Source organism: Symphalangus syndactylus, chromosome 23, assembly GCF_028878055.3.
Source record: "Symphalangus syndactylus isolate Jambi chromosome 23, NHGRI_mSymSyn1-v2.1_pri, whole genome shotgun sequence".
Taxonomy (NCBI): domain Eukaryota; kingdom Metazoa; phylum Chordata; class Mammalia; order Primates; family Hylobatidae; genus Symphalangus; species Symphalangus syndactylus.
The window spans coordinates 42,932,199-42,958,740 of NC_072445.2; the positions used below are offsets into that span (position 1 = coordinate 42,932,199).

The 26,542-nt window shown below is 39.2% G+C and overlaps 1 protein-coding gene, 1 long non-coding RNA gene and 1 other non-coding gene across 3 annotated transcripts; 1 reads left to right on the forward strand and 2 right to left on the reverse strand.

The window, feature by feature from the left end:
- Positions 1-1,312: 1,312 nt before the first annotated feature.
- LOC129473470 (large ribosomal subunit protein eL30-like) lies at positions 1,313-11,191 on the reverse strand. The gene is made up of 2 exons (XM_055263989.2): positions 10,948-11,191; positions 1,313-1,875 (listed from the first exon to the last, which is right to left on the reverse strand). The coding sequence occupies exon 2, from the start codon at positions 1,821-1,823 to the stop codon at positions 1,476-1,478; it is 348 nt and encodes a 115-aa protein (XP_055119964.1). The 5' UTR covers positions 1,824-1,875; positions 10,948-11,191; the 3' UTR covers positions 1,313-1,475.
- On the forward strand, positions 4,125-8,446 carry LOC134735798 (uncharacterized). The gene is made up of 2 exons (XR_010119303.1): positions 4,125-4,476; positions 4,945-8,446. It is a non-coding gene; the product is annotated as an uncharacterized lncRNA (long non-coding RNA).
- Positions 10,991-11,072, reverse strand: TRNAS-GCU (transfer RNA serine (anticodon GCU)). The gene has a single exon. It is a non-coding gene; the product is annotated as a tRNA-Ser (tRNA).
- Positions 11,192-26,542: the final 15,351 nt, after the last annotated feature.

Consider the following 26,542-nt stretch of genomic DNA (forward strand, 5'->3'; position numbering starts at 1 on the left):
CAGGAGCCAGGGAAACAGGGTAATGAACTTTTTTTCTTTGGCAAGTGGGGCACTTGGCATCAGGGACCCATCACTAGAAAGCACCAAAGCCCCTGCCGCCACACCCACTCCATCCTCCCCAGGGACCTCAAGTGGGCAACTGCCGTGGCTGTGGGTCCAGCCCAGGCAGGCACTGCCAGCCTCCTCTCCCTGCAGTAGGCACTAGTTCTACTTCCCCCCAGCAGGCAATGCCCTGGTTTCTCAGCCCAGCACTATCTGCTCCCCCAGACTTGGGCCACCCTCTCCCTCATCCACGGCTCCCACATAGGTGACCGGCCCAGCAGATAGCTTCTCTCTGGGAAAGGTTAGATGCTGCCTTACATCCCCTTCTAGCCCTCCTATCATCCACACACACGGGCATCCACCCACATCTAGGTCGTCTTGTTTCTCACCACATGTAGGGAGAGAGGGGTGACCAATCTCTTCGTGTCTTTTGAAATATGAGGAAAAATGTGTGTTCAGGAGCATGACTTCAGTGCTGGGCTCTAGGGCCCAGTTCAGTCTGTCTTGTCTCAAATCTAGGCATTTTTGCTTCAATTTTATTTTTTTAAGAAAACAAAAACAGAAACCTGCACTAATTTACCTGGTTTCATAGGAAAACTTTTGAAAATTTTTTTTACATTTTTTGATGTCCATTTGTATTGAATAATTTGCTATACTTGTAAGATGTAAGAGATATATATAATAGATGTATATTTCTAACATAATAAGCATAATTTTTTTCTTTTCAAGATTTTTCCTTAAAAAGATGAGAGAAACATTTTTTTTTTTTTTCAGGAAAACAAACTTTAAAAAAGAGAATAAAGTCTTTACTCCCCTTTCCCCATCCTGTCTCTATCTATCCCTCTTTTCCAGGAACAAATCAGAAGGTGGGTTATCTTGTGAAGAATGTAAACTGTTAGTCTGGAATGATGTCTTTTCCTCAATGCAGTGAGCTATAGATCCTCTAGTTTTCTCTCTAGGGATGGGAAGGGGGCATTGAGGCAAGCCTGGAGAGGAGCCAGGGGAGAAGGGTCATGAGCTTTTTTCTTTAGTGAAGGAAGAATACAATCAAGGGGTTTGTATTCAGAATGTTGTGCAATATTTTGGAATGGGACATTGGTATGTTTAGAGATTTTTAGTTTAAAAACAAAACAAAAAGATTTATGAAATCTGTAGAGTTTCTACTGTTCCATATTTTTTTAAGTTTGTATGGAAAGCATGATATATTATATAATTTTTAAAAATGTATACATACTGCTAGATTGCCCCCAAAGTAGTTATAAAAATTTACAGCTCTCTAACAATACCTGACAGTTATTTCCCCTCCCACCTTCATCAAAGTTTTTGATCTTTGACAGTCTGATGGGTAAAAAATGGTATATTATTGTGGCATTAATGAACATTTTTTTAAAAACTAGCTCTGGTGAGTTTCTTAAAGGAAATTTTTGCATGGTTTACTTTTCACTAGTCTGTGCTGGCATGCTTCTAATGATACCAGAACCACCTGGATCAATGATAGCAGGTGTTCGTACTCTGTAGTATTTTCCGCATCCTGTGGCCAGTTCAATATTATTCCTGCTGTAGTGATGGACACCAGTTTTGGCCAAAATTATGTTGTACTCTATTTCTGATTTCTTCAAAGGTGGGCAGTTGTTAGCGAGAATGACTAATTTCGCTTTGCCTTGTCTGATCATCTTCAGAGTCCGCTTGTACCCCAGCACATCCTTTCCACTTTTCATAACAAGTTGGAGCCTACAGTTGCTGGATTCCAGCGATTTTTTTGTTTCCTTTGTGGCCACCATCTTCCTACCTTAGGTGGCAGATGGCCTCCATCCAATAGCAGCCACCAAGATGCTGCAAGGGAGTGAGAAAGGAACATTTCTTTAAATATGAATGAGGTTGAATGAATTAGTATTCATGTATATTTCCTTTCTGTAAATTTTCTGTTTATGTCTTTTCCATTTTTTCTCTTTGTGACAGTGTTTCTTTTTGTTTTTGAGACACAGTCTCCCTCTGTTGCCCAAAGCTGGAGTGCAGCGGTATGATCTGGGCTCACTACAACCTCCACCTCCTAGGTTCAAGCGATTCTCATGCCTCAGCCTCCTGAGTAGCTGGGACTATAGGTGTGCCCAAAACACCCGGCTAATTTTTGTATTTTTTGATAGAGACAGGGTTTCACCATGTTGGCCAGGCTGGTCTTGAACTCCTGAACTCAAGTGATCCCCCCACCTCAGCCTCCCAAAGTGCTGGGATTAAGGTGTGAGCCACTGTGGCTGGCCTGTGATAGTATTTCTTTTGTTGACTTGTATGATTATTATGTATTAGGGAAATCAGTCCTTTGTGATAAACACAGACTTTTTCTATTTAACTTTGCTCGTGGTTTTTGTTATACAAAGATTTTAAATTTTTAAGTAGTTTAATTTAATAATCTTTTATGTTTTATAGGTTTTGTGTGATACTTAGAAAGACCTGGCTCATGCCAAAACCATAAAAGAAAATTCTCTCTTTTATTTATTTTTTTTAGTGCTTCTATGGGATTTTTTTCTATTGAAATGTTGACCCCCCTGGTTGTGAGATGTGAGGTGTGGATTATGCTGTATTTTTTTCAGATGTCTATCTAGATATTCCAGTACCCTTTATAGCATAATTCATCTTTTCTCTACTGCCTTGAAATGTCAACTTTATCAAATGCTTAAATATTTGTGCCTGCTTCTGGATTTTCTATCCTATTTGTACTACAAGGTTTTATTCACTATACCTTAAAATATGCCTAAATACCCAAAAGGTGTATGTCTGCCTCATTATTCTTTTCTGAATTTTCTTGGCTACTAATGTTGTTTATTTTCCACATAAACTTTAGGAGCAATATATACAGGTTGAAAACAAAACTCTATTTTAATTTGTATTGGCATTATATTAAATATGTAGACTAACTTGTAGAGAAGATTAACAAAGTGTTCTTTATATTCGTCTTGTAATTTCCTTCTAAATTTATTTCTCAATGTTTTATCTCTTTTGTTGCTATTGTAAATGGGATTTTTCTTCCACTGTGCGTATGGGTAGGAAGGCAAGTGATTTCTCTTATTTGTATAAATATATTTAATTTCATAAATAAATCCTAGTGTACCTTCATATATCTAATGTAATGACACTTTTATCTCCTTCTTTTGAATATATTTATTTAAATAATTCTAACCCAAAACACTACAAAATACTTGTGATGAAAGTGGACATCTTTCTAACTTGTTGCTAACTTCAAAGGCAATGCATATAATGTATTCTCTGAAAAGCAGGATGATGACTGTTGATGTAAGTTAGATATATTTTCTAATGTGAAGTAAGGAGCCATCCTCTTTTATTAAAAGTTTCAAAAATTATTACTAAAAAAATGGATCTTAGTGCAACCAAATGCCATTTCCACATTTACCTAAACCCTTTTTCTCCTCACATATGCTAATATGGTGAATTATGTTTAAAGATTTTTCTATTTTAAATAATACTTATGCTTATCTCCATTTTGTCATTGTGAATTATTTATTCCTTTAGTGTGCTGCTGGATTATGTTTGCTCCCATTTTATTTAGGATTCTGCGTAAGAAAGAATAAAAAATGGGGTTTTCCTGCTGGTAATTATCTTGAGTTTTGAGATTATTCTTAGAATTGTTTCTGAAAAAAAATCGAATATTCCCTTTGCTTTTTACGTTCTGGAATCGTTTTAAATGCATTGAAATTATCTGTTCTATAATGGTTTATGAAAATTTATCTGTGAAACTGTTATGTCTGATGTTTTTTCTGGGGGAAGTCTGTTGACAACTTTTATCTGTTCTGTTGTAATTGGTATGTTTGATTTTCCATTTCTTCTAAAGGTTGTCTGGTATATTTTCTAGAAATACATTGCAACCAGGTTTTTCAATCATATTGCAGAGCACTGAAAAAAAAATCTTTTACTTTCTTCTGCATTTGCGATTACAAGCATTGCTACTACCATTGACTCTCTGGAGTTAGGGCAGTTACAGGAACTAGCCACTGAGAGAATGGCAGAGCTCAGAATAGAAACTGAAGCGGAGGGGGAACTCAACTCCCATCTAACACACGGTGTTTGGCAGTGCGCGCTTTGTCAGCTAGGGTATTTAAAGTTCGCGGGAAGTGGAGGTGCAAAAGGAAGAAAAAACCAACAGGTTGGGGGCGGTGCCTCGCTGTAAACCCAGCGTTTTGGGAGGCCGAGCGGGAGGATCACTTGAGCACAAGAGTTGGAGACTAGCCTGGCCAACTTGGCAAGACTCCGTCTCTACAAAACGAACAAACAAAAATCAAGGAATTGGATCTGGACCAAAAAGGAAATTCCTCGAAAGAAAAAGGTCCGACCCGCGGGATTCTGCCAAGAGTGGGGAAGCACAGGACCCACTGCGCGGCCAGCCCGGATCGCACCTCCTGCGCTCACTGCGCTCTCCAACGAGTAAGAGGTTCTTGAGGAATATTTATTAAGTAGATCTTCCTCACTCTGTTGTTTTCCTGCTTTGGTCTCCGATTCTTAAATTTTGGTCTTTCTGATTCAGACATTTTAAACCTAGAAGGACCTGGGAACGCATCCAGTAAAGATTGCAGGTCGGCGCACCCACTGCTCTTTGCTCTGAGATTCCATCCCCCAATCCCACCTTAGTATCCTACCTTGAGGTTCCTGGATGGTCACCGGAGAATCTCCGAACCCATGAATTTCAAGAGTCTTTCCTCAGATCGTTAAAGGGCTACCCAAATTGTCCCGCTGGACCAAGATCAGACCTCCCAATTCCTTTGCCCAGACACTACTAACACCGCACCCCCATCCCCGCCCCGTGCTTTTTAGCACTCCCACATCCCATCTCTGCCAGGCAAAGGACGACAAATCTTTTGCAGGTAGAAATTCTACCTTTCACTTCTTTCACAGTCTTCACGCTACCGTCACCACTGAGATCAACGCAGTAGTTGGTCAGCGCCGAATGCAACATTGATTCTGGAGTCCTATGTAAGTGACTACTAATTGTATTATACAGATTATTTATTTATTTATTTAATGCTGGGTCTCTCACAGTCTCCCAGGCTGGAGTGCAGTGGTGTAATCCTAGTTCAGGGCAGCCTCCAGCTCCTGCGTGCGAGCGATCTTTGTGCCTAGGCCTCTCAAAGTGCTGGGATTACAGGGGTGAGCCACCGCGTCCCACCCCAATTTTTTAATGATATAAAGTTATATGCTCCTCTGCCTGCCAACCCCTTCAGACGTTGCAAAAGCAAATTTGGTAATAATCAAAAAGTCCTTGCACCCCACATTCAATTCCTAAAAATAAAAACAATAATAATCTGCAAGAGTTTGGCTTTGGCGTGTATTCCTCAAAGCTACTTAAAAATGAATATATAATTGTATGTATACTTCTAGACTTATATTTACAAAAACAGAAACTGCTACACAATATTGTTCTGCAGCACACTTTTTATGTCAGTTACTACCTGTCTATTTTATTCTTTTTGATGGTTATATGGTAGTACAATTAAGTTAATGCACCATAATTGGTTTAACCAACCTTATATCAACCCTCTATTTCAAAGGCTGCTACCTTGAACATTCTTTTATGCTCTTGTGCATACCTTGTTGAATTTATGCAAATATTTCTGTAGAATAAAGCTTTAGAAGTGGAATAGCCAAGTGATGATCTCTACCTTTGAAAAAGTCAGTTTTTTGAAGTTTAATTTCCATACAGTTAAATTTACCTTTTTATATGTACTTTGATGAATTTTGGCAAACACGTATAGTCATGTAAAGACCTCTACAATAACAAGATATACATTTCCAGCATCCCCCCAATATTCTTCCTCACTTCTCTTTAGTCAACCTTTCCCTCCACTCCTAGCCTGACAATTACTGATGTGATTTTTTACTTTATCTTTTGTCTTATCTGGAATAGAATCATACAGTATAAGCATTTAAGTCTGGTTTCTAATCTCTTTCACTTGGCACACTGCTTTGAGACTCATTTATGTTGCGTGTATCTGGTTTGTTTTTTATGTTGCTGAGTAATATTCCATTGCATGAATGTACCACAATTTGCTTATCTACTCACTAGGTGATAGACATTTGGATTGTTTCCAGTTTTGGCAATTATAAATAAAGCTGCTATAAACATTTGTGTACAGGTGGACATATTTTCAATCTTTTTGAGTAAATATCTAGGAGGAAGATTTTAGGTCATGAAGTAAGAATATACTTAACTTCTTTAAAAAAACCTGTCAAACTGTTTTTCCAAGTGGCCATACCATTTTTGCATTCTCACTGGCAAAGTATGAGAGTTTCAATTTTTCCATATCCTCATCAACACTTAGTATTATCAGGTTTTTAAATTTTTTTTAAAATTTTGCCATTGTAATAGGCATGCAGTGGTTTTAATTTGAATTTGCCTAATGACCAATGATATTGAAGTTTTTTCATGTGCTTGTTTGTTATCTGTATATCATTTTTGTTGAAGTGTAATTCAAATCTTTTCCCTATTTTTATTGTGGAGGGTGGAATTGTTTTCCTATTGTTGTGCAAAATCTACATATGCTTTCTCTGAGTCTCAGAGTTGTCCATTTTTACTAACAGTCCCTTTCAAAGAACAGAAGTTTTTAATTTTGACAGTCAAATTATCAATTTTTTTATGATTTATGCTTTTTGTATCGTATTTAAAAATTCTTGTCTAACAAAGTCATAAAGATTTTCTCTAAAGTGTTCTTTTAGAAATCTTAAAGTTGTAGGTTTAGTTTTAGGTTTTATTTTGGTCTGTGGGCCATTGTGAGTTAATTTTTGTATACAGTGTGAGGTAAGGATGGAGATTCATGCTTTTGTTTTGTTTTGTTTTTGCACATGGCTCTTATCCAATTGGTACACCACCATTAGTTGAAAAGACTTTCCTTTCCCCTGTAAGGATTAACTGAATCACCTTGGCAACTTTGATGAAAATCAGTTGATATCATGAGCCTATTTTTGAACTCTAATATCTACTTTTAAATTGTGATAAATGATAGGCAAATTTGCCATCCCCACCAGAAAAGTGTGACATCAACCTTACAGCTGACTCCCAGTTCATTTGGTCCCTTGCCTCTTCCTTACCAGAAACAGAAGTAGGGCCGTGTGCTCCAGTTTCTCTTCCCTCAGCCCAAACCCAGCTCTTCTTAAAGTCTCATGAGCTGATGCCGCTGCACAGCTTGGTAGCAGACAGCATAGCAACTTCTACATTCGCCAGAAACTCTTTATGAGGCAGCCAATTCATTTCACTACACTAGGTATTGCGGAGGCAACTGCTGTTGGGTTGGGTAAGGATTTATTACTGCGCTTGGAATCTGGGGATGTGAGTTCAAGACTCAACCAGACCTGGAGGTCTAGTTTTGTGTTTACCTCTCCAGTAACTGCTCATTTCTCTCCTTTTCTGAGTAAAACTCCTTTACAGCTTAATGATATATTTAATTCCAAGGAGTGAGAATGTTGTGTTTCAAAAAGAAAGAGTTCTCACATTGTAATTTAATGCCTCTTCTCTGTGAATCAAGTTGGGCTGAGCCCTGGAGACCTCAGAACAGGTCTTAGGTTTATCAGCTCCTCGGCAGCCAGGTGGAAAAGCCCAATGGGAAGCTTTCTCGGGATGAGACACCCACTGGCCTCATCTTCAGAAGATAGGAGCGCTCCTCACCTCTCTCTTTGCCCCCGTAGCCCGCTCACGGACGCCCGGCCTCACCAGCTAGTGTTGCTTGATTTGTATGCAAAATGTTGTTCTTCCTTTATCTGAAATTCAAATTTAATTGGGTATTCTGTATCTTATCTGGCAATCCTACCGCCAACCCGACCTCAGGCCGGAGGAGGAGAAATTGCGTTCCGGGTAACTTCCCACCCCATTGAGCCGGAGAACAGTTTCCTAAGTTTTGGGAAGAGTGAAAACCTGTCACCACGAAAAGAAAGGAAATCTCCTCCAATTGAAAACAAACAAACAAAAAACCAAAAGCTGTTACCAGGGGCTCGGAGGACAGGTAAAGCCAGATGCAAAGTTAACAGGAAACACTGTTTTCCAAGATCATGCAGCAGCCGTAAAATGTCGCAATGGTCCCCTCTTTGAGCAATTGCTCCCTTTTTACGAGTGTGCCGACCCGCTTTGCCACACCCATCCATGTACTACTGGGGATACCGAAGATCACTCTTTCCTTGTGACAACACCCAATCCCTAGCTAATCCCCACTACTCCTAACCCCACCTCAGAAACACCAAGCAATCCAGAACTGATCCTGCTTCTCTTAGAGACTCCTCAGAATCCTCGAATGGGAACCCAAACCTTACAAAGGACAGTTCTCCCCAGCCTCTTGTTGAACTGCATTTCTCCGTTACTCTGGAATATCCTGTCACTTCGTCTATGTATTAAATCTGATTTTGGTTTGTTCCTCGTGGTCTTTGGCTAGTGTCTTTAACACCACATTACTGCTCTGTGGACCCCCGACAGTGCAGGAGTTAGAGGGATTAATCCTGGCAGGATAGACACTTAGTTGATGTTGGAATGATGAGAGGAAGTTGGATCCTGAGAGAGAGAAGATTTTACCAGATCAGACAGAATCTAGATTAACCACGTTTCAGAAGGGGAGGGGGAGACAAAACAAAACTAGAGCAGCAGTGTCAAACTTTAGCATAAACCAGGATCACCTGGAGAGCCTTTTAAAGCACAAATTGCTGGACCCCAGACCTACCGTTTTTTCCCAGGTGATAATAATGTTATTGTTCCAGAGACCACACTTTTAAGAACCACTGAATTAGAGCAATCTCGTCGGCATAGTAATGCTTTTTTTTTTCTTTTTTGAGACAGAGTCTCGCTCTGTCGCCCAGCCTGAAGTGCAGTAGTGTGATCTCGGCTCACTGCAACTTCGCTCTCCCGGGTTCAAGAGATTCTCCTGCCTCAGCCTCCCGAGTAGCTGGGATTACAGGCATGTGCCACTGCACCCAGCTAATTTTTGTATTTTTAGTAAAGACAGGGTTTAGCCATGTTAGCCAGGCTGGTCTCGAACTCCTGACCTCAGGTGATCCGTCCGCCTCGGCCTCTCAAAGTGTTGGGATTACAGGCATGAGCCATCGCATCAGGCCAAAAGCTAATAAAGCTTTGAAGCCAGTGATCCAATTTCAGACCTCTGACTTAGACACTTTAAAATTCTCATTCCCATTTAAAACAATCAAATGAGTCGTGCTCTCAAATCACACAAAGCCCAACACCATTAATCCCTAAAAATCCATTAAATATTGAATATTTATGAAGCCCAGTGTATAAACTGCCAGTAGTTACCCAGAAAATCTGTAATAAACCAAGGTCACTGAGTTTATGAGAATCCAGGATTCTCAATCACTCCCTCCTCACTGTGAGTACTTGAGCTTCCATTTAGATGATCTGGGACAACGCTAGTTGAAACAATAATCTCTCTTGTAAGGGCTGCATAAGCAGGTGTGGTCTGATCTCCTTTTCACTTTGTTGGGAGGGTAAATCAACACAATTTCTATGGAAGAAATTTGACAGTATCTTACAAATGAATATTACCTAGGACACAGTATATCTACTCCTAGACATTTATATTGTAAATATAGACACTCACATAAAATGCTATATTCAAAATTATATATATGTATATATATTCAGACACAGGTATGTTTACCTCTTTTTACAAGTAGCACCTATACATATTGCCTTGCATCATGCTTTTTTTCACTTAAGAGTATATCTTGGGGAGATTAGTAGTCTTATATATGCAAGTCTTATAAATAATAGTCTTATATATGTTTCTGGAAGGATACATGAAAGCTAATAAGAGTGACCTACTGGTGGCAGTAGGTAATTAGTGACAAAACTTTGCTATACAACTTTTCATACTTTTTGAATCATGTGAATGTAGTACTTATTTTAAAAATGAAAATAATTGAATAAACTGAATAAAATTGTGTATTCCTTTTTTTCTCTCAAAAGATCAGCCAAGATGGAAGTTACAAATAGAAACTACATAATACTGACATTCTTCTTTCCTTTCGCAGGAGGAAATGCTTTAGTCCTAACTAGAAATGTTCTATGGAATGTATTTGTAAGTTTTGTTATATCTCTAAGAGACACTCTCACTCTCCTTCCTTTTTCAAAGACGGAATCCTTAGACAATAGTGACTGCTTTAAAAGTTAGCATTAAGATAATAAAGGAAAATTGCAGTAGAGATATACAATTAGGCTGAAAATGCCTTAAGTAACCCATGTGGTTCAATACACATAATGTGTATGTAACGCTTTATGAATTTCTTTTTTTGAGACGGAGTCTCGATGTCGCCCAGGCTGGAGTGCAATGGCGCGATCTCGGCTCACTGCAGGCTCCGCCCCCCGGGGTTCACGCAGTTCTCCTGCCTCAGCCTCTCACTGCAGGCTCCGCCCCCCCGGGATTCACGCCGTTCTCCTGCCTCAGCCTCCCGAGTAGCTGGGACTACAGGCGCCCGCTACCTTGCCCGGCTAATTTTTTGTATTTTTAGTAGAGACGGGGTTTCACTGTGTTAGCCAGGATGGTCTCGATTTCCTGACCTCGTGATCCGCCCGCCTCGGCCTCCCAGAGTGCTGGGATTACAAGCGTGAGCCACCGCGCCCGGCCCGCTTTATGATTTTATAAGTACCTTTACATTTTTTAGGCAATGATTTTCTATAGCCCTCAATTAAATCTTCAATTGTTTCCTCAATGGGGAATCCCGCTAAGCAAAACTTGTGAAGGAATGAAAATTTGCATGAGAATGAAGCATGAATCAAATAAATCAACTAACAAATTACATTCACAGCCAAGACAAGTGTTACTAAAGCAGCAGAGAACAGGAAAGATCAGAGGGAATTATTGAAATGGCTGGTGAATACGGAATAAATTTGCCAAATAAAATGCTTACCATATCATTTGTGATTCCTGGAACAAAAGGTTTGACATGCAACCGACGAGGATGGGATTCGAACCCACGCGTGCAGAGCACAATGGATTAGCAGTCCATCGCCTTAACCACTCGGCCACCTCGTCACACAAAGTACTGACAAATTGAATTTCTCCCTCTGTGTAGTACTCCCAGTGAGTCTTGTAGCAACACGATCTAATCGTTTTTTCCTGGTTTAATCCCCATAACCACAGTCTGAGTCAGGTGTCTTAATTAAGGCACATTTCACAACCACCATAAAAATGACGACTGTCACTTAGAGTAGTGAAGTGACTTGGCAAATATCTAATAATAGGTTGAACCATGCCGGCAATTCACTGGTAGACAAAAATCACCTGCTTTTTTGTTGACCCGGCTCCAGCTGGCCGCCCTGTATGCCCCTCGAGACACACGCTGGGACCTTCGCCGGGTCCTTCTGCCGCTTTATTCTGCATTCAAGGAGTTGATTTGCTTCCCGATCTAAACTTTGTCCTTAGATTCCTGTTTTCTGTGACGTACCAGAAACCTGACTGTAATTCCTTTTCATGTGCTTCTGTAATATGCCCGAGGGCCAGGAGATGCCCTCCTTTCTCTTTTGTTACTTTCAAAAGGAAACAAAAAAGGAGTTGGTATTGATCAGTCTATGATAAATCAGCAACAGGTGAGAACATGTTTTTTTACAAAAATTAGAGGCGCGCAGGCGCCCCGATGGCACTCCTCTTGCTTTGTTCAGGACCGTGAAAGAAAGACTTTTTGTGTTTAGCACAAGATTGGCTCAGTCCAGTTGCTACCGACACTGGGGGGCCTGTGGGGTGGGTAACCCCCTCGTGCGGGAGTCAGGATGCCTGGTCCTAACTGTGGCTCTTAACTAAGCCACCTCACTAAATCCAACCCAACTTGAGAAACAGAACAGTAACCCCTAACGTCCCTTCCAGCTCTGACAACCTCAATTATAAAATGATCATCAAGAAAAGAAGCCTGAGGCTGGGTGCGGTGGCTCACGCTTGTAATTCCAGCACTTTGGGAGGCCAAGACGGGTGGATCGTTTGAGCTCAGAATTTCGAGACCAGTCTGGGCAACATGGAGAAACACTATCTCTACAAAAATTGCAAAAATCAGCCGGAAGTGGTGGCCCGCACCTGTGGTCCCAGTTACTCAGGGGGTTAAGGCGGAGGATCGCTGGAGCCCTGGGGGCGTCAAGGCTACAGTGAGCCCTGATTGCCGCCATTACACTCCAGCCTGGGCCACAGAATGAGACCCTGTCAAAAAAAAAAAAAACTGGAAGGAAGGAAGGAAAGAAGAAAGGAAGGAAGGAAGGAAGACTCTTACACTCATTAGAGTTTGTGTGCTTTTTGATATTTGGTGCAGATTTTTGGAGGGGAAAGTTTTCTTTTCTACCAGAATAATGTTGGTGCTTTTTTTCCTCCCTGTGAAGTGTCCTATCTCTGTTCTCAGCTTTGTTGGGAGAGGCTCTTTTTTTTCTCACACCTGTGTTAAACATTAAAACCACCCAATGTCCACCAAAGTGGAATACTTAGTTAAATAAATTATGATTAAGCAAAACATGAAAGTAGTATGTGATTATTAATAATAATGCTGTTCTACACATAGTAGTTTATAAATATTTTCCCACTTTTTTTTTTTTTAATGGAGTCTCGCTCTGTCGCCCAGGCTGCATGCAGTGGGGTGATCTCTGCTCACTGCAACCTCCACCTCCCGAGTTCAAGCGATTCTTCTGCCTCAGCCTCCCCAGTAGCTGGGATTACAGGCACATGCCACCATGCCCGGCTGATTTTTGTATTTTTAGTAGAGATGGGGTTTTGCCATGTTGGCCAGGCTGGTCTCCAACTCCTGGCCTCAAGTGATCCTCCCGCCTCGGCCTCCCAAAGTGCTGGGATTACAGGCATGAGCCACTGTGCCCAGCCTATTTTCCTACTTCTAAGTTTTTTTTTAAAAAGGCAAGTTGTAGAACAGTATGTATAGTACAGTTGTTTGTTTTAGATGATAGAGAGTTTAGCTATTTAATATTGGTGACGGCCATTTAGCTTCAGGCTCAGTTTTATGAAGGTTCTAAACATGGGCTTTTCATGTTATCTTTAAAGGAGTATTATGTATGTGTATGTATATCTGTGCATGTATTATACATACAACTACTGTGTATTTTTTAAGAGTTAAATTAAAGGTCTTCAATATTTCCAATATTTTCAAATCTTATTTGGCATTTCTTTATTTTTTTTATACACTGAAAATGAAGACGGCATGAACCTTTTGGACTTCTGGAAGGCTCTGATTGATATAAACATAAAAAATATCCAGAAGGATGTATACTACTTGTTAATAGCTGGTATCTCTAAGAGTGAGACTATGAAGTTTTTTAACTTTCTATATTCAACATTTTTTCAAGATTTTACTTTTTTCATGATGAGTACGCTACTTAGTAATTAATGTTTTTAAAGTAAAGATAAATTTAAATTATTTAAGGCATAAGAGTGAACAGAGTCAAATGCAGCTGAGAAATAAAGTCTAATGTTAAGAAATGACCATTAGATTTACCAATGAAACGATTTTATGTAGGACGAGATGGAGTTTTTTCCTAACATCTTGCAGTTCAAGCTGGCAGACACTACCTATAACGGGTCTGATTCCACGGACTGCTTCAGGACAGTGGAAACCCTTCTTTTAATCGTGTTCTCTAGCATAGTGATTCTAATTGCTGTTTTTTCACCAGGTCCTGCCTGGGCTTTCTTGCTACCAGCTCCCAGCCCTATTTGATTTTTTTGAAAGATCATTCTAGCTGCTCTGGAGAGACTAGGTGGCCAGAAATAGCTGTGAGCAGACCAGTTGGGAAGCCAGGGCAGCAGCTGTCATGAGAGGTGGTGGTGGCTCAGACTAAGAGAGTGGCAATAGGAATGGAGAGAGGTGGATGGGTCCAAGATATATGTTGGAGATAAAATGGTGGACACACACTGTGAGTGATGAGTAGGGTGAACAATTCATCCTAGTTTGCTGGGAACTTTTCTGTTTCAGCATAGAAAGTTCCATGTCTCTGGGAGACCCACCCCAGTCCCAGGCAAACCTAAACATTTGGTGACAAGGAAGGACCAAAGATGAGTTTCCTGCTTCTTGCTTGAGTGGTGGGGCAAGTGGAAGTAGTGTTTATTAAAATTGGGAAGATTGAGGAAGTGGTAGGTATTGTGGAAATGACAATTTAGCTTTTACATGTTAAGACTCATCATAAACCAACCTATGCAGGCCGTCTGCAGTAGAATGTTTTTTCCTTCGTCTTTGAGTCAGGAGAAGAATTTGTTATTTCAAAGGACTATAGGAAATATGAGATTTATATCCATCATGGGGAACTCTCCTTATTCAAGATTTTAACTACAAATGATTAATATTCTGGAATTTCTATTTCTTGGAGTAAATCTAATTTACAGGAAATCATTTGGTGATTCCTTGGCTTATTTCCCATTTTAATTAACTCTATTCTTTATTTTGTCCATTTTTCTAAATACTGCAAGGGTAAGTTGTATGTATTTAGTTTAGTCAAAAGAATAAAAAACTTAAAAACCAAATATCTCCAATCTTGCAAAAGTTTTGACAGCTAATTTATTCGTATCCACACCAACTGGATTAAAAATAATTTATTAGTAGATGTCTTCTTAGCAAAGGTGAGAGGTGAGCCTTGACTGCTAAAGATCCTAGGTGCAAACCTCTGAAAAGAGAGTATGTTTTCACCAAAGTAATATTCTGGGTTAATTATAAAGAGCACTATGTGAAATCCAGGGAAAGGAAATTTTTAGGACACAAGTGCAAGGCATTCAATTAGAGCAGACAGATGAGGGAAATACCACACTCTGTCAAAGACATTATATTTAGGTGACTCTGTTCTTGAACAATATTGTTAATTATGTTCAAATTAAATAGGGATAAGATCAATATTTAACATTGGCCCTTAGAAGGAAAATTATCTTGCTGCCCATATAAGCAATAAGCAAAATTCTGCCCTAGCAACTTTCTGCTATGAAGTAATTCACCGAATCCTTTAAGTCCTTTCTAAGAAAATTAACATACTGGTCAAAATATGAAAAAACAAAGAAATCTGAGAAAGCCATTTTAAAAATTAGACATTCCCAGCAAATAAGCAGTAAGATAGAGTGTTTTAATATATGTTTAAAAATGCTATTTCTCAAAATAAAAACAAAAGAAAAAAGCTCTCACACTTGCATAGTGAAGTTTTTATGAATAATATGCTTGCTTTAAAATGCAGAAAGAAAAAGTTTGAAATATATATTAAAAATATTGACAAAATATTGTTAATTTTGAGGCTGGGTGATGGATATATGAGGCTACATCATATCATTTTTTTCCTTTTTTAAAATATTTTACATTTCCATAGTAAAAAGTTATAATATGTTTAACACCTTTTTTTCGTTGTATGAGTATCCCAAATGTTGTAGTCTCTGGGAAGGAATTAATAAAATGGTCAGGGAGAGTGTCAGTAGATAAGCAAATACACTATGCTGACAAAAGCAAAGGCTGAGTGAGGCTTAATACCCTATTTGTCGGAAATTCCTAAAAAAAAACTTTAAAAACCTAAAAAAAAAAAAACTAAAAAAAAAAGTAGGTGAGACTACAGAATTGAAGGAACATCACTGTTCATGGGATTCAAACCTGTGCGGAAGGTGCTCACTGGTCTGAAGGCTCTCGGTAGTTGCGACCCCATGCTCTAAGCTGGGGCTTTATCTGCCGCGAAGCGCAGGAGGTGGAGGCGCACAACTTGGTGGCGACGCCACGAAACCTAACATGCTCCACGAGGTCTTGCAGGGGTAGCGGCCGGGGTTTGGGGAGGGACGTCTCTGTAGGTTTACTTTATTCCCGGCTTCTGTCTTCCAAGATCCCTCACATCTTAACAACAATAATAATGGCAAACACCTAAATAGCGCGGACCCCGGCTAAGCGCTCTCGCAAGCGCTTTCCATGCATTAATTCATAGAATCCCAGAATCACCCTTAGAAGGTGCGACCCAGGATTACTAGGCAAAGAGTGGCCGAGCACAGGCTTTCCCCGGGTCTGTTTCCACGGCCCATGCTCTTAACCATCACGCCGTATTTCAGACGCGAGAATCTTAAATTATTTTTCCCCAAAGCGCAACGGAGACGCAATCGAGTTTGAGTGGTTTGTTTGAGTCTGGGGGGTGGGGGTTGGGTGTGAAACCCGTGATGTCAAAAAATCAAAAGCGGAACAAAGCCTTTTGAAGACCAGAAGCCACTTTCAGGACCCAGTTTCCCAAATATCAACCCAAAAGCTGTAAAACGAAGTTTGCTCAGTGAGCAGTTAAGGAGCTCCCTCGATATCTCCTGTGGCTTTCGAATGACGCTACTCCGAGCCGCGGCTCGCTCCGAGGGGGAAGTTGGGTTTATAATCAGTTCTACGCGCTGCCCCGCGGCCCTTCCCCTGGCCACAACCTCTGCATCCACCCAAATCAGCTGCCCCTGTTTGCAGCCACGAGGGAGTCGGGAACCAAGTCCTGACCACCGTCTCCTAGAGAGTTACATGTCCCTGCACGCACGGAGAATAAAGCCAGGAAGGATAAGTGGTAAATTATAGGGAATTTGGGCGGTGGTGACATCGTTAACGCCATTCTCGCCCTGCTGGGACGCGCACTTTGCGTTTCTGAAATTATCAGTCTATATGGTGTGATATCCCAGGAAAGCTGCCCGAGTCCTCCCATTTGTTGAGTACCCTTCGATTCATTCTGTGGGTAAATCAACTGTTAGTAGAGGAAATTGAAATTTTTTAAATATTCAAAGCCGTGAATGCGGGGGCGGGACGTTAGGGTAGGTGGTGACCAGGAGGAATTTCCAACATTTTCCCGTCTTAAGATCTGGAGCCCAGCAGGGCCATAATTTTCCACTCACTTGTAATTGGTGCCAAGTAGCTTTTGGACATTCCAAGACCACAGATATTCCTCTCAAATTGTCCTCCCACCCTGTTAAAATCTGTTGGGGAGCGTAGGCTTACTTGCTGTCTCACCAGAAACTCGGAGAAGGTGGATGCAAGAAGGACTTTGTGGAAATTGATCCAGTACTGCAGCACTGCCTGAGTGCTGGGATTAAGAGCCCTTATCCAGTCAGTCAAATGAGGCCGGTTCTGTAGCTGAAGGAATTGCTTTCCCAGATTCTAATAAATCAGTGCTCACTTGTTATTTTGCCCGAGTTTTTTTATTTTTAAGATTGTGGTTACCTTAAAAAAATTACAAACATTCCTAAAATTATTCCTTTAACATCACTTTTAGGAGAATACAAAACTGTCATATACCCAGAATTAAATAATAAATATTTTTTTTTTCCGTTTTCCGGGAGTGTCTGTTTGCCCTTGGTGAGGATCTTTGATATGGCTTATAAGATTTTACTGCTATGGGTCAGGCTGTACCTTATCAAAAGTGTATATTGTTTGATAATCCAGTGCTGAAGCCTGGAAGCCAGCATTTCCACGGAGGTAAGAATGCCTTATAAGAAATTACATTAAACTTTGACCCTTGCCTACTTGTCTTATTTAGTGTTTGGAGACAATTCTCAGAGAAAATGTCTGCTTCTCAATAAATTGTGGCAAGAAACAAGTCAAACATTCTTCTTACCCTCTCAGTTGATCTTTCAGCGATGAATCTTTAGACATTTTCCACTATTTTTATTTCCCCCAATTTCATTCAAAATGCTCTCTTTATTTGGGATTTTCATTCAGGTCTTTCGGATTGTGGATGGCAGCTGTTCTCCTAGGTAGACACTACCTTACTTTTTCCTTATCTCTAGAGTTTTGGCGAGACTTTTGCTTGGGTGTAGATGTTCTTAACTGTTAATTTCTCCTAACTGGCTTGAAATGAGCAGATGATTAAATAAGAAGGTAGCTGGTCCTCAAAGAAAAGTTACATCATTGTCCAACTTGTTTTAGAGATTAAGAATTCATTCAATTAATGTTACCCACTCTTCAAATTGTTCCACTGGTATAATTTGATTTTTTAAAATAGTGATAGCATAGCTTGTCCAACAAAGGGCTGGCAGATTCTTGACACTTTCCACATTTTTGTTTTGCAACACTCTTTACCAGTTGCCTAACAAGGTAACTATTTCATAGTGGATTCTCTCTGAAAGAGAAAGAACAGGCTGTGCTAACTGGGAGTCTTCCTCACCTCTTTTCTTTTCCTAAAAATTAATTTTCTCTAAAAATAATTTCTGTTCAATTTTAGCCATACCCAAGACTGTTCTTTTGGAGACGGCCAAAATAAAAATTGAGCTTTAAACAACTGAAGCTCAAAGAATTGAGCATTAAACAACTGGGCGTCCAATCTTTTCTTGCCTCTGTTTTCTATCCTGTCCTTTCCACATCAACTTGAGACTGCATCAGTATAGTATAATGTTAGCCAAGGAAATTTTCTGATATTTCTCTTTCCAGTTAAGGATCATCTGGAAAGACTAGGGCTGTGTGTGTGTGTGTGTGTGGGTGTGCACGCGCATGTGTGTGTGTATGTTGAAAGAGAAAGCAGATAGCATGCTTCCCACATCGGTGATCTTGGATTTATTTCTCTCACTCATGCCCTATTGTAGAGTGATGATAGTCAACATTTTTAAAAATTAATAAACTTTCTTTTTAAAGAGCACTTTCAGGTTCACAGCAAAATTAAGCTGACAATACAGAGATTTCCCCCATATCCCCTGTTCCCATACTAGCACAACTTCCCCCATTATCAGTATCTCCCACCAGAGTGGTATACTTGTTACAATCAATGAGCCTTTATCGACACATAATTATCACTCAAGGTGCACAGTTTACATTAGCATTCACTCTTGGTGTTGCACATTTTGACAAGTGTATAATGACATGCATCCCCCATTATAGCATCATAAAGAATAGTTTCACTGTCCTAAAAATCCTCTAAGTTCTGCCTGTTTATCCCTTCCTCCCCTCTAAACCCTGGAAACCACTGATCTTTTTACTATCTCCACAGTTTTGCCTTTTTCAGGATGTCATCTAGTTGGAATCATAGGTATGTAGCCTTTTCAGATTTGCCTCTTTCATTCAGCAATGTGGATGTAAGTCTCCTCCATGTTTTTCATAGCTTGATAGTTTTTCTTTTTTTTTTTTTAGAACTGAATAATATTCCATTGTCTGGATGTATTACAGTTTATTTATCCACTCATCTATTGAAGGACAGTTTTGTAAGCTGAGCTGGTTACAAATTTTGGCAATTACAAATAAAGCCGCTATTAACATTCATGTGCGTGTTTTTGTATGGGCATAAGTTTGGGGTAAGTACTAAGGAATGTGATTGCTGGATCATATGGTAAGAGTATATTTAATTTTGCAAGACACTGCCAAACTGTATTTTGTACTCCTTTCAGGAATGAATGAGAGTTCCTGTTGCTTCACATCCTTGCCAGCATTTTGTGTTAGCAGTATTCTGGATTTTGGTCATTTTAATAGATGTGTAGTGGCATCTCATTGTTGTTTTAACTTGTTGTGGTTTTAAATGAGCACTTTATATGATTTATTTTCTCTCCTTTCTTAGTATATAAATTATGCTTCTGCATTTACTTTTTTTTTTTTTTTTTTTTTTTTTTGAGGCAGAGTCTTGCTCTGTCACCTTACCAGGCTGGAGGGCAGTGGCGCAATCTTGGCTCACTGCAACCTCCGCCTCCCCAGTTCAAGCGATTTTCCTGCCTCAGCCTCCCAGGTAGCTGGGACTACAGGAGCATGCCACCACACTCAGCTAATTTTTGTATTTTTAGTAGAGACGGGGTTTTACCATGTTGGCCAGGATGATCTCGATCTCTTGACGTCGTGATCTGCCCTGGAGCTTGCAATATGCATTTACAACTAATCCAAATACACTTTCAAATAACACTATACTGTTTCTTGTGTAGTGTATGTACCGTTTAATAACAAAATATTCCTAGTTCCTGGAACCCTCCTGTCCTTTGTATCATTACTGTCATTGGTTTCCCTTATACAAAAGGATACATAATTGAATACATTATTGCTATTATTATTTGAACAAACTATTATCTATTAGATCAATTAAGAATTAAAAAAGTATTTCACTTTCATGTATTCATGTTTTGATGTTCATCCTTTCTATAAGTAGATCCAAATTTCGGACCTATATTATTTTTCTTCTCTCTGAATAACTTCTTTTAGCATTTCTTACCAGGCAAGTCTACTGGTAACAAATTCCCTCAGTTTTTCTTTGTCTCAGAAAATCTTTATTTCTCCTTCACTTTTGAAGGATAATTTTGAAGGGTACAGAATTCTAGGTGAACAGTATTTTCTCTCAACAGTTTAAATATTTTATTTCACTATCTTCTTGCTTACATGGTTTTTAAGGAGAATTGGATATAATTGTTATCTTTGATTCTCTATAGATAAGGTATTTTTTTCCTCTTTTGGATTCTTTTAAGATTTTTAAAAAATCTTTGATTTTATGAAGTTTGAATATGGTGATATAATAAGAAATATATATATGTGTTCTGTGCCCCTGGTTCCTGAGCTAATATTTGGTCTTTGACCTGGGTTCCTGACACAGAGCTCCTAAGACCTTTGTAATTTCCTGAATGACAGGAGTGTGTCTGATGCTAATCTTCTAAATCTCTTGGAAGAGATTTATAGGAACATAAATCTCTTGAGTTATAGGAACATCTTTTGTACTAATGAGAAGAATCTTGGTGAGCTCCTAGGTAACCTCGGGAGGAGGGCTGGTTGCCAGGGCAACCAACCATACTATTCCAGAGTTTGAACTTTCAGCCCCATCCCTTACCTCAGGGGAGGGAAGAGGGACTGAAGTTTGAGTTGATCACCAGTAGCCAGTGATGTATGTAACCAATCATGCTTACGTAATGAAGCCTCCATAAAATCTCAAAAGGACAGGGTTCCTGGAGCCTCCTGGTTGCTGCGCATGTGGAGGTTCTTGAAGGGTGATGCTCCTGAAGAGGGTTTGGAAGATACATGTTTCTTCCCACATACCTTTCCCTATGTACTTCTTCCATCCGGCTATTCATCTGTATCCTTCATAATAGCCTTTATGATATATAATATATAATATAATATAATGGGTAAGCATAAGTAAAGTGTTTTCCTGAGTTATATGAGTCATCCTAGCAAACCAAACCCAAGCAGTGAGTAGAGGGAACCCTAATTTATAACTGGTTGGTCAGAAGTATGGGTGACAATCTACTACTGGTGTGTGGCATCTAAAGCTGGTTGCAGTCTTATGGGACTGGGCCTTTAACCTATGAGATCCAACTCTAACTCCAGGTAGATAGTGTCAGAATTGAACTGGATTAGAAGACACCCAGCTGACGTTTGCTACAGGATTGATTGCTTGCTTGCTTGGTGGGGAGAAATTCCCACACATTCAGTCATAGAAGTCTCCTGTGTTGATTGTTATGGTGTGAAAGCAGGAGGAAAAAAAGAGAAAATTTTGAGTTTTTTCCATTCAATTATTCTCATTCTTAGTGGATATACAGTAGTTCCTCATTGTGCTTATATATTTGTAGGGATTAGCATTGCAGGAATCAATTAAGCATCATTTCCTGTTAGGGCAATATTTCACAGGAAATAGGCCTGTGGTTTCATCTATTTAGAGACAGGTAGAACTAAGAAGCTAATTTTAAAATGTTTTAAAAATCAGACTGTTGATAATTTAACAAAATTTTAAATCAACTTGTCGGTTTCTTACGTATCAGTAAGGTATAAATGAGGCTAAATGCATTTGTTATGCTACCTTCTGATTTGTCTTCTTCAGTGTGATGTTATGTCATCATATGAGTTGAATTGTTATTTGCGTGAACTGGGTAGCTACAATCTTACCACAATAGCATAAGCATTAGAGACACATAAATGCTAGCAGGGCCAAAATTAGGTGTTGAAATAGCCATCCCTCCCATTCAGGTTGTAATTTGGCAAGCCTAAGCCAAAGATTGCAGGTTTCTGAGGAGTCATCTGTTATACCATGATTAGGCACTCCAGTTTTCTTTCTTTTTTTCTTTTCAGCAGATGGTTTATTACATACTCCTTAGCAGATTCTCACATCCATGACCACTGTGTTGCCCAGTTTTCTTATTTTTAATATAATGTCTTTTATGGATTGCAATATATTTTAAAATCCCAGATACATTGGCAACAATATAACATTCTTCCCAGAGTTTCTTTCTCTCTAAATAATGAGAGTAGTAAGTTTATTCTAACTCAACAGTCAAAATAACAGCTATTATTCAGGACAATGATGCTTCCAAGACTGTAGTAAAGCCTATAAAATGTAAAATAATCAAGTTAATGTACAGCTGTGCAGAATTTAAAAAATTAAAAATACCTCTGTCTTTCTTTTAGAAGCTGAATCTATTATGTCCCTGAACTCTCAAAGCTCTTTATCTATACCTACTATAGTATGTACAACATTCTTTGGATATTATAGTTATTTTTGCCCACGTCTCATTTTCTGTACACAGCTATAAAAATTTTGTAGGCAAGACCTGCAGTGACTGATTAATCTTTACATGCCCCAGCACATACCACATAGGCTTAGGTATGCAAGTAACAGAGGTGAATTCTGTTGGGATTAAAGGTTAGTGTAGGAGAAGCAGAGACAAATAACACTGAAAAACTAGGTACTGTCTAGTGCCTGCCATTAGTGAGGCAGAGTTTCCAAGTGCCAATTCCAATATTCATTATGTCTTTCCTAAACAACAAGAACATTTATTGGAAAACCCCACCACTACCATCACCATCACCACCAGATTCCTACCAATGACATGTATAAATAAAAATGTTATGTGACCTCACATCTGTTAGAATAGCATATATGTATATATGAGAGAGAGAGAGAATTGTACACACAACACTTGTTACTTTCATGTATATTATATATATGCTATTCTAACAGATATGATGTCTATATCCATCTATCTATGTATCTATGTATCTATGTATCTATGTATCTATCTATCTATCTATCTATCTATCTATCTATCTAGATATATACACATACACATGTATACCTATGTAAGAAAATAACAAGTGTTGGTGAGAATGTAGGGAAATTGGAATTCTTGTGCATTGTTGGTGGGAATGTAAAATGGTGCAGACACTATAGAAAACAGTATGGTGGTTCCTAAAAAACTTTAATATAGAATCACCATATCATCCGGCAGTTTCATTTCTGGGTATATACCCAAAAGAATTGAAAGAATGGTCTTAAAGAGATATTTGTACACCCATGCACATAGCGATGTTGTTCATAATAGCCAAAAGGTAAAAGCAACCCAGGTGTCCATTGATAGATGAATAATAAACAAAATGTGGTATATGCATACAATGGATAATTGTTCAGCCTTAAAAAGGAAAAGAATTCTGACATATGCTACAGGGATGAAACTTGATGGCATTACACTAAATGAAATAAAGCAGTAACAAAAAGGCAAATAGTGTATCATTCCACTTATATGAAGTACTTAGAATAGTCAAATTCATAGACACAGAAAGTAGAATGATGGTTGCCAGAGGCTGAGGGCAGGAGGAAAATAGGTAGTTGTTTTCTAATGGGAATAGGGTTTAGTTTCACAAGATAAAAAGAATTCTGGAGATTGGCTGCAGAACAATGTGAATATTCTTAATATTATTAAACTGTACACCTGAAAAACAGGATGATAAATTTGTGTTGCATTCACAGTAGTCCCCCTTTATCCACAGTTTTCCTCTCTATGGTTTCAGTTATCCATGGTCAACTTCTATTCAAAAATATTAAATGGAAAATTCCAGAAATAAACCATTCATGAGTTTTAAATTGCACAGTGTTCTCAGTAGTGTGATGAAATCTCTCACTGTCCTGCTTCGTCCCACCCAGGATGCAAATGATCCCTTTGTAAGGCATATCTGAGCTGTAGATGCTACCAGCCCATTAGTCACTTAGTAGCTGTTCTGCTTATCAGATTGACCGTCACGGTGCATGTGTTCAACTAATCCTTATTTTATTTAATGGCCCTAAAGTGCAAGAGTAGTGATGCTGGCAATTTGGATATGACAGATAGAAGCCATAAAGTGCCTTCTTTAAGTGAAGAGGTGGAAGTCCTTGACTTAATAAGAAAAAAGATCATATGCTGATGTTGTTAAGATCTACAGTGAGAATGAGTCTTCTATCTGTGAAATTGTCAAGAGGAAAAATAAATTCATGCATAGTATATATAGGGTTTGGTGCTATCCACGGTTTCAGGCATCCACTGGGGATCTTGGAATGCACCACCTGCAAATAAGTGGAGACTACTGTATTTTATTATAATTAAATATTAAAAAGTTATGTGAGAATTCCAATAAGTGGCTCTCCTATTTTCCCCCTTCCTAGAACAGATATGTGGACTGAGGTTCTAGAACTTCATTGGACTATGAGGTGATACTGAGAAAAAGAGCTACAAACCATGGTGTGGCAGAGATAAAGGGAGAATGGGTCCCTAATGCTCCTAGAGCGATTGACCCACCCCTGGACTGCTTTCCTCTCAGCGTCTGATACGGTTTGGATGTCTGTCGTCTCCAAATCTCATATTGAAAATTGATCCCAGTGTTGGAGGCAAAGCCTGGTGGGGGGTGTTTGGGTCATGGGGGTGGATCCTTCATGAATGGCCTGGTGCCCTCCTTATGATGAGTTCCTGCTCTGAGTTCATGTGAGATGTGGTTGTTTTAAAAGTATGGCACCTCCTCCGTAGCTCTCTTGCTTCCTGTCTTGCCATGTGACATGCTTCTCCTGCTTCACCTTCCACCATGAGTAAAAGCTCCCTGAGGCCTCACCAGAAGTTGAGCAGATGCCAGCACCATCTGCTTCCTGTAGAGCCAATGAACCAATTGGCTTCCTGCAGAACCGTGAGCCAATTAAACCTCTTTTCTTTATAAATTACCCGGTCTCAGATATTCCTTCATGGCACCACAGAACAGACTAATACAGCTTCTACCTATTCAATACCTTAAATCTTTCCCTCTCTGTCCTATAACCCAATTGTATTTTGACCGTCATATTTACTAGTGCCTAAAGTGCTTTTATTTGTTATTTATCTCTCCTTCTTACTTCATGTTCACTAGAATATAAGCTCCATGAAAGGAGGGACTGTCTGTTTTGTACGCCACTATTAGTTACACTGCCTAGAATTGCCTGACATATAATAAGCACTTAATACATGTTTATACAATAAGAGAAAGAATAACAATACAAATGGAAAATAAGGGACATATTTGAGCATTCTGTAGAGATAGAATAGTTCTGCTTGATTGTGGAGTGGAGAAACAAGATAGACGGAATCAAGGATGACTCCAAGGTTTGGAGCCTGGGTGACTAGGTCAGGTAGCACCAATACAGGAAGTCATCAGAACAAGATGATGAAATATGTAGCGAAGGGAAATGAAAATAAAACCTACATATAATAGGATACCAGGGGGTGAAATAAATGTAATATGGTGAAAATGTGGGGCATGGGTGTTTGGAAGAGCTGCTACACACCCACTAAGTTAGGTTTCCAGTGTGGGATGAAAAGAGAGACAACTGACCTAACACCAAACTCTTTTTATATGTCAATGATCATCAATCACTATTAAGGGGGAAAAAAAGTAGTACCAGTACTGGCTATGCCAAAAATAATTAGAAATAAAGATAATATGCACAACATAACATAAATTTCAAAAGACAAAAGAATTTTCTATGGCAGTTTCAGCATAGCTATTTTATTGCATGAACACTTTATTGTACTGAATAGGGTCAAATCACAAATAAAGTTCTGTAAATCCTTGTTTTTTTCAGAATTTATTACCCATGCAGACTCATGCTCCAATGTGGCACCTAGATGTTCCTTATGTAATAATAGATTAATAACACTGAGTCTCATAATTGATAAGCCTTTTCATAGTGACTCTCATGTTGACAAAAAAAAAAAAAAAGAAAAGAAAAAATCAGCCTTGCTTAAAGTTCTCACTGAACATTGCACCCCAGAGACTGCTAGGTGTCATAATTTTCAGGTTCAGACAGGGTCCTACAGAATCCTAGCAGCAGCAGTGTCTAAACTGCTGGCTGAAGGTCTCCCAGGCAAGAGATTCGTTCTCTGGAAGGTAAAAATCCTAATCCCTGAGGTTGTCTTCCTCAAACTACACCTTTAATATCACAAAACCCTCCAAGAGGAGCTGCTAGTCAGCAGGCTTCTTTGCATTCACAGCCATCTTGGACACCGTGAGTTGTGACCTCAGCAGTGTCTTGGTCGGGAGATATTAGAGGAGCACCCTGAGAAACAAGAAATCAATGATAAGTGGAAATTGAATTTTTTGCTAAAATTGACATAAGTTAAAAAGATTAATTACTTAGAGTACTTCATTAAAAATAAAGTGAGGATTCTGGAATGGTGAAGTAGATACACTTCTCCCTGTTCCTTCTACTAAGTACAACTAAAAGCTCTGGAGATTATATATAAAACAAACATAAGAAGTCTCTAAAAGGTGAAGAGAAGGCAGACTGGATAGGAACCTCAGGATTCAGGGAATGACCCAGTAATGAGTTCCC